General features: G+C 31.9%; 1 protein-coding gene across 1 annotated transcript in view; it reads left to right on the forward strand.

The window, feature by feature from the left end:
* The first annotated feature begins 4,455 nt into the window (after positions 1-4,455).
* The window catches only part of LOC132740249 (inositol-trisphosphate 3-kinase A-like), a 34,843-nt gene continuing 26,211 nt past the window's right edge, over positions 4,456-13,087 (forward strand). The window contains exon 1 of the mRNA XM_060728113.1: positions 4,456-5,957. Within this exon, the coding sequence (XP_060584096.1) occupies positions 5,124-5,957 (834 nt within the window). The 5' untranslated portion in view covers positions 4,456-5,123. The remainder of the gene's footprint in view (positions 5,958-13,087) is intronic.

Consider the following 13,087-nt stretch of genomic DNA (forward strand, 5'->3'; position numbering starts at 1 on the left):
ATGATTTCAGAATCATTCGAAACTCTATGTATTTACCAAGCTACGCACATTTGTTGTCAGATATGAATATTCTTTTTGTGTGCAATAACAAACGATTTTCATAGTACTCTGTTCAGTTTTGAGCAAATGACTTGGTATTTGCGCGTTTTGATGCACAGAGAAGAAATTAAAACCGATGCGTAGAGACGGTGATTAATCTATGAAAATTATCTGTAACATATAAAATTGTATCAATTGCCAGAGGTTCAAAATGAGACCAAATTTAGTATGTTTTAATATCCTTTAAAAGATAGTAAAATTTGCTTTGTCTAGAAACCCAGATTCTATAACTTCTTTATCCACAAAGTAGAGATGTAGTTGCCTACTAAAATTCTACCACTTAAAAGACTAGGGAGTGTTTACTTTTTTTTTTAAATTCTCAGTCGATAAGTTTCTACAAGTGAAAAAGCTTATGCTGTTTAACTGTTGGGAATTTAATATAGTGCTTAAAAATTACGCTGTGTGTTGTAACAAGAAGTAAGATTTCTTGATGATTTAACTTTTGTTGGTTTGTAGATATCGGTGTTGCCAAAATGATTGTTATCTTATTGTAGTTACACAACACTAAATTGCACATTATAGTTATTTCCTTAAGATTAATATATAGCGTCATTTATGACAGTAAATTAGGGAAATTCATTAAAAAATGTTCAATAAATACTGTGGTTGTTAATGAAGTAGGAGCAGTTCTAACTTTTTATAGTCTCCTATAAGTATTTTATAGTAGAACATATTGCCTAGGGCTCTTCGTTAGCATTTTAGAGAACTGGGCCAGGGTCCATGCAAGTCGGCGTTCCGGGAATTTTGCTGATTTCAAATTATTTTCAAGTCAACAGGGGATATATTTTTTTCTCCGTAAGACTTCGCACAATTAATGCGAACATTTTGGGTAAGTGCTAAAACTGTGTCTGAATGTCTTTTTTATTTACTATATAGTTATACGTAGACTAAATTTTATTCTGATTGCCGTTTCAGTTCTGAAGTTCGCGATCAATACGTTACTAATTTATCCGGCTGTGTACGCTTTGCTGAATATATATTCGCTGATCGGCATTTTCTTATACCCGTTAGAATATTTAAATTTACAAGTGGTGATCTCATATTTTCTCTGAGAGTTTAGGGGGAGAAGAAACACACTCTCTTGTTATAATTATTAACACAGATCTAGTTTAAGAGCAAGCACCTAGCAAGTAAATAGGTTCCACTTTAAATGTTATGTTTGAACCTAGAATAATCATACAAGAATAGTTCAAAGTTTTACGACCGCGGTGGAAAATTTTACCAAACGAGAGCCCTGGTAATTGCATTTTTAGAGGAAAACACAAAATCAAAGTATAGCTTGCTTATATCTGGTAAACTTACTTAATTTATCTACTAGACCTGTCAGGATTCAGTTTTATAACTGCATGTCAATTGTTGATTTTTTAGGGATTTTTACATCCAAATATTTAAATTTGATAGCAAATGATATTGAGCTAAATTGATTTACTATGCATAAATGAACATATTATAGGCTTACAGTCAGGCTGTTATATGCCTTTAATTAATCATTATCATTAGCAAAATCCAAAGGAAGTCTTTTCCTACAGTAGGTTCAATTAGCATTTCTTAATAAAGGAGACAAAGAGATTAATTGATGCAGAAGGGAGTGGTGGCCAAGTGGTTAAGTTGTTTGCCTCTTCACTCCAGGATCATGGGTTCAAGCCTATCTGATGTAATGACGATGTTTCCTCATAAGAGTCCAGTACTGGTTAGTTCCAGGAAGCACTGGCTCATGAGTTGTTCATATTTTAATTGTCAAGCTTTCATCTTGATGAAGCGTAAATAAATATATTAAAATGAAACAATGAAGAATTTAGATAGTTAGAAAACCTGTTAAGTAGATCAATAGTTTCTTGTTTAACCATAGTCATTATTTATTCAAAGGGTAATCTGTGGCTGCAGGGATGCAACATACCAGCATAAACCCCTTCATAAGTCAAAATACAGTCTATTGTGTCTATTATTTGCTGCTCATTTCAATTTCAGCTAAAAGTTCAGGTTAAGGCATCTCCATCATATATTTAGAAGGGCAAGAAATAAGTGTTATTTTTTTTTCAAAGATACCAAAATATCATGGCATGGCTTGAAAAGTATAGGTTACAATAGCAGTTTAAAAACTTGTTAACAATTGTTTCTCAGCTACATTGTGAATAATGAACAGTAGCTTCTATGAAGCAATGTTTTAGCAAAGTATGCAAAGATGTTAAATGTTTGATTTTATATCTGAAGTAAGGATGTAATGATTGTCTTAACATAAACAGTTTAAGAATGCATGTGATAGTTTCATTGTCTAGTGCCGTATTCATTGTCTTGTGCCGTAGCTGAAGTTTGATTCAGGTAACATTTCAGGTTTTAATGCAGTGTTTTTGTCTTGGTATAGATTTTGTTTGAAAGCATTATTCAGGTTTTAGTGCTGTGTTTTGTCTTGGTAAAGCCTTTTGTTAGAAAGCATTATTTCAGGTTTTAGTGCAGTTGTTTTGTCTTGTATAGCTTTTGTTAGAAAGCATTATTTCAGGTTTTAGTGCAGTGTTTTGTTTGGTATAGCTTTTGTTAGAAAGCATTATTTCAGGTTTTAGTGCTGTGTTTTGTCTTGGTATAGCTTTTGTTAGAAAGCATTATTTTAGGTTTTAGTGCGTCATAGCTTTCATTAGAAGGCATAATTTCAGGTTTAAGTGCAGTGTTTTTGTCTTGTATAGCTTTTGTTTGAAAGCATTATTTCAGGTTTTAGTGCTGCGTTTTGTCTTGTCATAGCTTTCATTAGAAGGCAGTATTTCAGGTTTAAGTGCAGTGTTTGTCATGGCATATCTTTCATTAGAAAGCATAATTTCAGATTTTAGTGTAGTGTTTTTATTTGTTTGGGTCGTCAGACCAAACAAATAATGGTAGCAAAATTTCAGACTCTGATGCTGTTAATTGCAAATGCCGAAAGTAGTCTGCTTTTTTGAAGCGGTTACTTCCCTTTATATGTACACTAACGCCCAAAAATTCCGGGGAGATCAGAGCGTAAAGAGGATCAAATGACAGGCGCATTAATTTTCAAACAAAATAGTTCCCGAATGGTCGAAGATTTCTAACATTGTTTTATTTTTTATAGATATACATGCTTAAAGTAAGCTCCATGATTATTTACATCTGTGTTAAACAACAGTTTGCGTCGAAATAATAAGGGTTACAAACCCTAATTTAGAATAATATGGTTTTCTTCAGGCCGTTATCATATAACTTCACCGTGGCCGAGGGGTTTACGCCCTCGCTTAGGAAGCCTTCACCTTTCTGACATTTTGAGACCCAAACAAATTCAGCGCCTTCTGTGCTTTGATTTGTTTTGGCATAACTTTTGTTAGAAAGCATTATTTCAGGTTTTAAGCCAATAAGCTGTAGCTGAAAGGTGACATTGTGCTGTATTTGTATTTGGTAACAAACTTCAGGATTGCTTTAATTTTCATTATCTTATGTCATAGCTCTTTCTGAAATGTTCTTTATATTTTGTTGTTTTTTTTGTGCATAACCAATAGTTCTAGATATACACTAATATTTAGTTACTCTTACAACAGAAATCTAGATTTTGATATATTAGAGCTATCAGTTTTCAGTTTATACAAAAAATGTATGACCTAATATTGACAAAGAATAAAGTTGTATTGTACTGTAGTTTTTTCACCTATGTGTAGGCGGGAGTAATTTTGTACCATTGTTTTTTGATCAGGACGAATCTGTCAACTTGAATAGTTTATGTCATTGCAAAATTACAACAAAAGCCATTACATAAATCTGTGCTGTTAAAAGGACGTCATAAACATATCTAGATATGAAAATTTATATATATAGGTTCACTTTTGCAAGGTTTGAATCATTTTGTAGTTGCAGCAGTTGGTGTGGAAGGTAAATAGTGATAATAGTGAATATTGCAGAGTAGTTTAGATAAATTTAACCCTTATTAACATGTTGAATTTTCATAATGGATTTGCCCTGCTTTGATTTTGGAACAGTCCATTCTTAATTTTAGGAATTTCAAAAACGATCAGACTGCATGGATGTGCAGGTTGGCCTGGCTCCATACTGGTGGCTAAGACTAATCACTTTTGATTTTTGCAGGTTACGGGTTTTAAGAAATATTTAATTAATATTAAAGCATTTCTTTACAAATGGTTATCTCTTTGATATACTTGTATATTGAACTTACTGCGCTTACTTTCCATTAGTTTAAAAGACACTGACAGGGGGATATTAATACTCTGTTTTGGTTTTGTTTGCTTTCTCTCTTGCAAAGTTACATAATACAAGGATATATTAAATATGATATGTAACATGTCAAAGAAAAAAATATTTGAGCATAAGAAAAAAAAGTGAAGAGAAAAAAAATAGTTTAGTGGATGGTTAAGCAAATTCAATATGGAGTGAAATTGAATGACTGCTGGAGTAGGTTATGAGGGGGTCACAGTACTATAATATTACCTAGATGCAAGTGTCGGGTAAATTTATGTACGTAAAGTTAATATGGTTAAAATGTCACCTTCACATCTTTATTTGAAAAAGAAAGATTAAAAAGCTTGTAATACTTGGGTGTGGTTTTCTAGTTTTTATGGATATTTATTTACAACGATATTATTGGGGGCACTATCTAAATTTAAGGCAAATGCATTAGCCCCGGCAAGTAGATTGTAAACATGAAATAAAAGCAAGCGTTTATTTTTATTAACTGTAGGAATAATACCTCGTAGTTTTGTTTTGTGTAAAGGACAGCGGTTGGCTAAATAAGGAAAAATAGGAAGGAAAAAAATGGAAATCTGAGACAAGATTTATTTATTACATTGTTAAAACTATTGAAAGCAGTTGAAATTCACACTACACAGTGTTTAAATCTACAGTATTGTCACACGACATCAAAATATATTCTCAGATATTTTGTTGTAAGGGTGAATAAATTAAACAGGATGTTTTGAAAGGAAAAATAGTTTACGTTTAAAGTATAATGAAAAGGACCTTGTGTGAATAGCTTGTAAGTTTTGATTTGTGCATAATTTTTAGTTGTATAAACAAACATGGATGAGAACACAGTGGAGCAAACAGGGGAGGAAATAGTGCATAAAAGCTTATGTAGTAACAGTCAAGGTAAATCTTTTGATGATTCGATCAATAGTAATAGCCCACAACAATATAGTATTAACAATGCATATATTACACATGACCTGTGTATTCAAGGTGTCGGTCATATACATTTAGATGATCAGAAAAACCAGTTAAATCTACATGATTTACATTTGTCAGGATCTAGTGAACAAAATGATTATAGAGTAAACAAGCCAGAGGCTGAGTGTATCATTGATACTGTGGAAAATGATTTATGTATAAGTGAAGGGACTACTACTGTTTCCAGTGTGAAAAGGTCAAACTTGGACATTGATTGTGTCAACAATTTCAACAATAAAGGAGACATACTGAAAGAAGAGGAAAGCTCTAATGAACTTGATATGGCAGATGTAGAAAAGTATACACTTAAAAATGGTGGGGATGGGGAAGAAGTGTTTGTTGAGAAAGATGGTAAAGGTTTTTACCTTGATGATAAGCCGTCAAGAAATTCTTGTGAATCAGAAGAGATAGCAGCAAAAGCTAGGAAAATAGATACTGATTCTGATCCAAGATCAGGGAATTTTGATCCACCTCAGGACATATTGAATTTCAAAGAAGTTCCATTAAATGTTGCCACCCAGCGCACCCAAAGTACAGGCTCAGATATGAGTAATCTGAGTGACACGGCTAGTATTGACGATGATGGCTTCATGGTCGGACAGTCACAGGACCCATGTGAATGTGACGAGTGTTTGTTAGACGCAGATCCAGACGCCAAACCAAAACCTCCGCCACCATTTAAAAAGGTATTTTGTATGATATTACTTTCATTTTCAAATTGATTATATTTCTAAAATTTCTGAAAAAGATAGCAACAAGTCACGGTAAATATTATAATGAGATAAATGACGTCAATGTTATCAGATATTTGTTAATATATCATAAATCCTTGAGACAAGTGTTTACCTGGACGAAAGTTCGGTGATATTTATTAGATATTTTGCATGAAAAATAGATTAAAGTGAAATAGATGCAATGACCTATATGATAAAGTTCGTTTCTCAATAGCTCAATTGTGAAGGCAGACAATATTTTAAATTGCCAACTTTTGTTTTATGGCAAGAAAGGAATTGTGCTCGTTTAGCTTGCCAGTGTTTCCTGATGCACATAGATTTCTCTTAAAAAATGTAAATAATGTGCATAAATGTTAGATATGATCCTTTCTTTGTTTGACAGAAATTTGGCTATTTGGCATGTCATTCTTCTCAAATTTGGCATTTAACTTTACAAAGAGGGGGAGACAAAATCATGTTTAGGGATGTGTAAATGAAAATAAAGCAGTCATATAATGAAATCATTATACATTTTATCATAGTAATAAAACAATAATGATCATGACCTTACTTGAAACAGAATTTTGTGCCATCTTATGTCACCTGCAAACACTCAAAACTTTATTATTTTTGAACTATTAAAATAATGCATTTGTTGAATAATTTATCATGTTAATTCAAAAAGATATTTTGATAATGCAGTAAGATATAGTATACAATAAAAAGGCAAAACACTTACTTGATTGTATTGAATTAAAAAGAGGGGAGCTAGCGTATATTTTTAGCTCGACTTTTCTATGAAAAGGGGAGCTATCCTACTCGCCCCGGCGTCGGCGTCGGCGTTAGCGTCGGCGTTGGCGTCACACCTTGGTTAAGTTTTTCGTACCACCCCACTTTATTTCAGAAGTATTACAAGTATGGCTTTGAAACTTACCATACTTGTTCACCATCATAACCTCCATCTACAGACAAGAGTACATAACTCTGTCAAGGTTTTTGACAGAATTATGGCCCTTTTTTGACTTAGAAAGTGTATTGAGCTTGGTTAAGTTTTTTGTACCACCTCACTTTATTTCAAAACCATTGGAGGTATTGCTTTGAAACTGACCATACTTGTTTACCATCACGACCTTCATCAACAGACAAGAGGACATAACTCTGTCAAGGTTTTTGACAGAATTATGCCCCTTTTTGACTTAGAAAATACATTGAATATGGGTAAAATCCACTTATTGCCTTAACCCTTTGAGATATTGCTTTGAAACTTTTAATGCTATTTCACATCATTACCCCCATCTGTACGCAAGAGAAGGTAACTCTGTCAAGGATTTGTTTTAAAAATTAAGGCCTTTTATCGACTTAGAATCTTGGTTAAGTTTTTAGTACCAGTCCACTTTTTGACTGAACTGTTTGAGATATTAATTTGAAAGTTGGAATACTTGTTTACAATCATTATTCCCAAACATGTCCAGGAGAAGGTAATTCTGTCAAAGATTTTATTTGAATTATGGCCCTTAACTGTCAATGTTTTGTATTATAGGCAAGCACTAAAAAACTTAAAAAATCTAAAAAAATTCATTCCTATCCACTTGTTCACTTTACCATAAATTATGTCATATAAACATTGCTGTAATATTCAAGGGTATCAAACAACTAGTTCACTTTAAAAATACAGAGATTCTTGTATTGCCTTTTACTGCAAAAACTTTTTTTATTGGCAAGCAATAAAAAAGTCGAGCGCGCTGTCTTACGGACAGCTCTTGTTTATATGCTTACACACACCATCTTCTGTTTTCTTCCTTCAGAGTAGTTTGTCCTTCAATCCTCGGCCTCAAACCCTCTTTTTTTCCCTCTTCCTCACACCCTCTTTTTTTCCCCTCTTCCTCACACCCTCTTTTTTTGCCCTCTTCCTCACACCCTCTATTTTCCTTCTTATTCACACCCTCTTTTTTTCTTCCTTCCTCACACCCTCTTTTTCCCCCTGTTCCTCACACCCTCTTTTTTCCCTCTTTCCTCACACCCTCTTTTTTCCCCTCTTCCTCACACTCATCTTTTTTTTATCTCTTCAACAATCACTCTCAAGGGATAGGTAGATGTGACTAAATCTGTGTTAGATAACTGTAAAAATGAGACAAATAAACAAAAAACAACTAAACAAACCTCTCACCCACCATCCCTCTCATGTTCACACAATGCCTCTCATATCCCTCTCATTCCATCCTCCTATATATTCTCCTTCCCTTCGGTTTGTCACTCTCACATCTGACATCATTTTGGGTTTAAAATTAAATGATTGCTGTAAATTTATGTCTGGAAATGCACCATTGAAAATTCATCATTATTAAATTGATCTTATCAGTATGAATTTATAATTTGTACGACTTTTGGCATTTAATCAATTTTACATTCAATTGAAGCATATAGACAACTTAAATGTGTATCTATGATATGTAACCAGAACCAGCAGTGCACATATCATATTATACCACAATATTTGAATTAAAAATATTGTCGGATCTTGATGTATTTTGACACTACATATATTTTGAACCTAAGAATTATAGTTTATATATACTTTTGATATATAAATCTCTACTGTAGTGTCATATAAGACATTTTAATAAATGTGTGTTTTGCACTTATGCATGTTTTGTATGGCCCTTGTAAGTGTTGAATATTTTCCTATATAAATATATATATATTAAGCTTAAGTAATACTTCAGCGTATGATTGTATTCTGAGGGATTCTTTTTTTCCTCTTAATTTGTTAGAGTAGATAAAGATGGCATTGATTGACTGTAAATATAAGAAAATTTGTTGACATTGTGCATTCAACATTGAAATTTAAGTGTATTGCTTGAGAAGGTTTATTTCTTGTGCAAAGTTTTTCTATAAGCTGTAGAAATCATAGTTCAATTGGCTGGTTCTTGGCTAGTTGTACTAGCAGAGATAATCTTAACTTGATTTTGCCTAGGCCAAGTTAGCTGCATTGTGATTGGACTGTGAACATACTGCTTGTTTAATTCTAGTGTTTTTATATTATTTAAACCCCTAAAGGTTAGTTTTAACATATTTTAAGCTCACTTGCGAAACAAGTTCCTGCAACATATATAAATCACTTAAAAGAATCCACTTCCTGGAACTACCACTTCCTGGAACTAACTGGTACTGGTGTCATATAAGGGAAACATGGGCATGACCCAAGTAGGGCTCAAACCAATGACCCCTGGGTTGAGAGGCAGAAACCTTATCAAGTAGGCCTTTGCTCCAAATGCAAAAAGTAGACAGTTTTCATAAGAAGGTTTCATAATGGTAAATGTGTATGGCCTTGTCCAAACCCTGGCATCGATAGATAATCAGGGTCCACAGCTATCTGTGAACCATTACCACAGTGTTTTAATGTTATGGATAAACCAGAGTTGTAAGTTTCAGGGATAAGCAGACTTGAAGAGGTGTGGTCTATATTTACTATTCACACTTTCATTCACAATTGAAGCCTTCAATTAATTGTTTTGATGATGATTTCGATTCCAGATTCAAAACCGCAGAAGTTTCAATATTTCTGTAAGAGTAAGAAAGGAGAGAAAAGTACACCCTATGTATGCTTTCAAATTATATATACTTGACGTGCTATTAATGCAAGGAAAATATCTCACTGCGTTTTAAACTCACTTTAAAATAACCGAGTATAGAATTCGTTATATATTGAAATTCAAATATACTAACCTAGCATTTTGATAAGCTATAAATGAAACCATTGGTTGATCTGTGGAAATTTAAACTGAGCTAAACATATACTTAACATTTATAGTGGTAAAACTCTTTTATTCAGATAAAGAGGTATAGTTTTATGAACTATGATTACATTTTATTCAGATTTTATTGAGAAATATATAATATATTAACATGCAAACAAACTTTAAAATTAGATAGAAAATAATACCAAGTTCCCCAGATAATGCTGGTAAGATTTATTAAAACACAAAACAAAATATTTTCTAAAACAAGTTTGTGTTTATTTAAATTTTGGTTAATAGAAACAGTGTATTTTGTATAATTCTGCTACCATAATTTTGTACTAAACCCAGAGTTTGTTTCTATTTGGCCTATATTATTATCAGATTGGTCTAGGATAAGCCAATTATTATTTGTATATGGCCTAATTTAATTGATCCAGAGATAAACCAATTATTATTTGTGTATGGCCTAATTTAATTGGTCCAGAAATGAACCAATTAATTTTTGTAATATGGCCTTATTTAATTGGTGTTATAGGTGACAGCTGGACTGGTATATATTTAGTGGTCTGTGTCACATTTTATGGTTGCTGTGACATTTTATGGGACCTTCTGCATTGTCACGACACCCACTCCATATTAAATAGGTCACTATGTCAAGGGCTTGTTGTTTTCTTTTTGCATCAGGGGCAATTTTGTTTACAGAAGTGAATCAGCAATTTGTGTTTTTAATAAATTGTGACATTTCGAGGGTTGACTGCAAAACTGCTTCAGTACAACTCCCATATGAAATTACACGTCCAACGTATTTACAACAGTTTCTCGTAGAGAGCCCGAGAATTAACCATTTCACTAAATTGGACTTCCGTTTCCACTATACTGTATGAAAATGTTGTAAGTGACCTTTTATAATAAAAGTTGTTTTGTGAAAATTAGAACACAGTATGTAAAAGTGGCTCTTATTCTATTATTTGTTCCTTCTCTCATTTATAGATTATAATTAAAGTATATATATAAAGTTTTATAGGTAATTTTGGTATGTAAATACTAGTGTATCTGTACACAAATTACTGGTGTAATCTAATATGTAAACATTTCAATGTTGAATGTCAAACTGACCATTGATATAACTTCAGAAATAATGTAGAAAGACCTGATGAAGACAGCTCATAATTGATTGCCAATTATATATATAGTAACTTAAGTCTTGAATATTTTATAAACTACAATTCTCAAGTAAAAACTTATTCTACTGATACGTATTCTTCATAAAAAATTTTAACAGCTTTTGTTTCCTTTATTTTATTTACCATATTGTAAATCAGTTGCTTATGACAGTTTAACAATTGCAAACACTCAAAATTATAGGCAAACAGATCTAATTTAAAAAGATGAAAAAAAAAAAAAAAAAAAATTAATGAAATTATGAAAAAAAGAAAAAAAAATTCTGAATTTATTAAAACCCTATTTTTGTCATTGACAAGGAACAGTTATTATTACTGGTACAATTTAGTATGATCGTGACAGTATCATTTACGTAGCTGAGTTAGTTTGAATGAATATTTGTCAAACAGAATTTCAAAAGCTATTTTACCATACTTAAAATAACTTCAATAAATCTCTAAAATATTTTTTTTTTATACATATCATTTAATTATTTATTTTTTTACGTCAAAATTCCATATTTTAATGAATTATTTTGCGGAATGATTCTAAATGTAGAAAGTCCACTTTCAGTAATAGTCTGCGGTTGAATGTCATATCAATAATACGGAATTAATAATTAATTCAATATTGAAAATCCTTTTCCATAAACGATCTATTTGAGGAACAGACCTATTAATTGTAAGAATTTACTAAAAATAATTTTTAATGGGAAAGACTTGACATTACATTGGTTATATACATAAAGAGAAAATATCGGGGAAAATATATATAAGGAAACAATTGTATATTTCGAGAGATACTTAAGAAAATAATGAAAGTTATGGTTTTGCATATAACTGTGGGAATGAGGGAACGTTAGGAAATGACGATATATTTTCTTATATTCTAAATCGGGCTTTCAGTTTTTTGGCTTATGTCATAATATCTTTATAACTTATATTTGTTAAGACTGTTATTTGTTTGCGTTTATCTATATTGTAGCAATGACATTTTTGTTGCATCCCAGTATAGTTACATAGATAACATATTATAAATATATTTTTTGAGAATCTCTGCCACTTACAGAAAACTTGCACTTCTGATTTGTTGTATTTTGCCCGTGTCTGCCTAGCTAATCGTTGAACTACACCTCAAATTCATTAGCATAAACCTATGTTGATACCAGTGCCGACCGCTAGAAGTCAATCATATCCTGTAATATTGGATCATGCCTTTGTGTTTCACTAATTATAGTCAGTAACTATTCTTTAAAACTTTTTTCCTAAATAAATGATGAACAGTTTAAAACAGGATTAAAATCCATTTAATTATATTTAAGACGTAATGAGTTCTGAATTAGGTTAGTAAAAGGCAGATAAAAATGATTTGCGTCCAGAGGACTTATGTATATATCAGTTCAAAACTTTCAATATTTAGTGAATATGTACATTACATATTTAGAAATTTGATTGTGTAGTTATAAAATTTGCTGCAACATTTAACATTTTATGACAGTGTTCAATGAAGCATTTTTAATTTACTGTGTTTACAAGTATACCAAATTTTTAACCATATGTATGGTGATATATAATTTAAACTAATGGGCAGTGTGTATTAACCATATGTGGTAGAATACTTTAATAAACACCACCACAAGCCAAATGAGTTTTGTACCCTAACTTTCTTGGGCGCCAACATTTAACTGCTAAAATTCCACAGGCACTTGAAAGCATAGGAAAAGCCTAACATATATACTTTTATTCTAGAGAGTTAGGTCTATTTCCCTACTATATAGTTAGAATGTCAACTTTTTTGATACTAGGGATTAATATTCCTGCTTGTTGCCTCAAAGCAGTTCAGACCTTTTATTCAAATTTATATGAAGCCTATTATGATTTTATTTAAAGGGTGAGAAAAGAAAAATTGCTTATTAATAAGATTGTTCATCCTTGCGCGTTTCACATTTAAAGGCCATTATGGCCACAGTAGAAACTCGCCTGTTAGTTTTTAATTCTCTCAGAAAACTTTTTATTTCTGTTTGTCCTCAGTATCCAAAAAGCCTCCACATTTTATTGTGATTTACCTAATTGCTTCTGTTGGTTTTTTTGCAATAATACAGTTATAGTGATTTGTATGGATAGGTCTTATTTAGATACCACTTAGTCCTTAAATTTTTACGAACTTAAAAAATGACAACCCATGACGCATGCTTCTTCAAGA

Source organism: Ruditapes philippinarum, unplaced genomic scaffold (genome assembly GCF_026571515.1).
Source record: "Ruditapes philippinarum isolate M1 unplaced genomic scaffold, ASM2657151v2 ctg3114_1_1_1_1, whole genome shotgun sequence".
NCBI classification, from domain to species: Eukaryota; Metazoa; Mollusca; class Bivalvia; order Venerida; family Veneridae; genus Ruditapes; species Ruditapes philippinarum.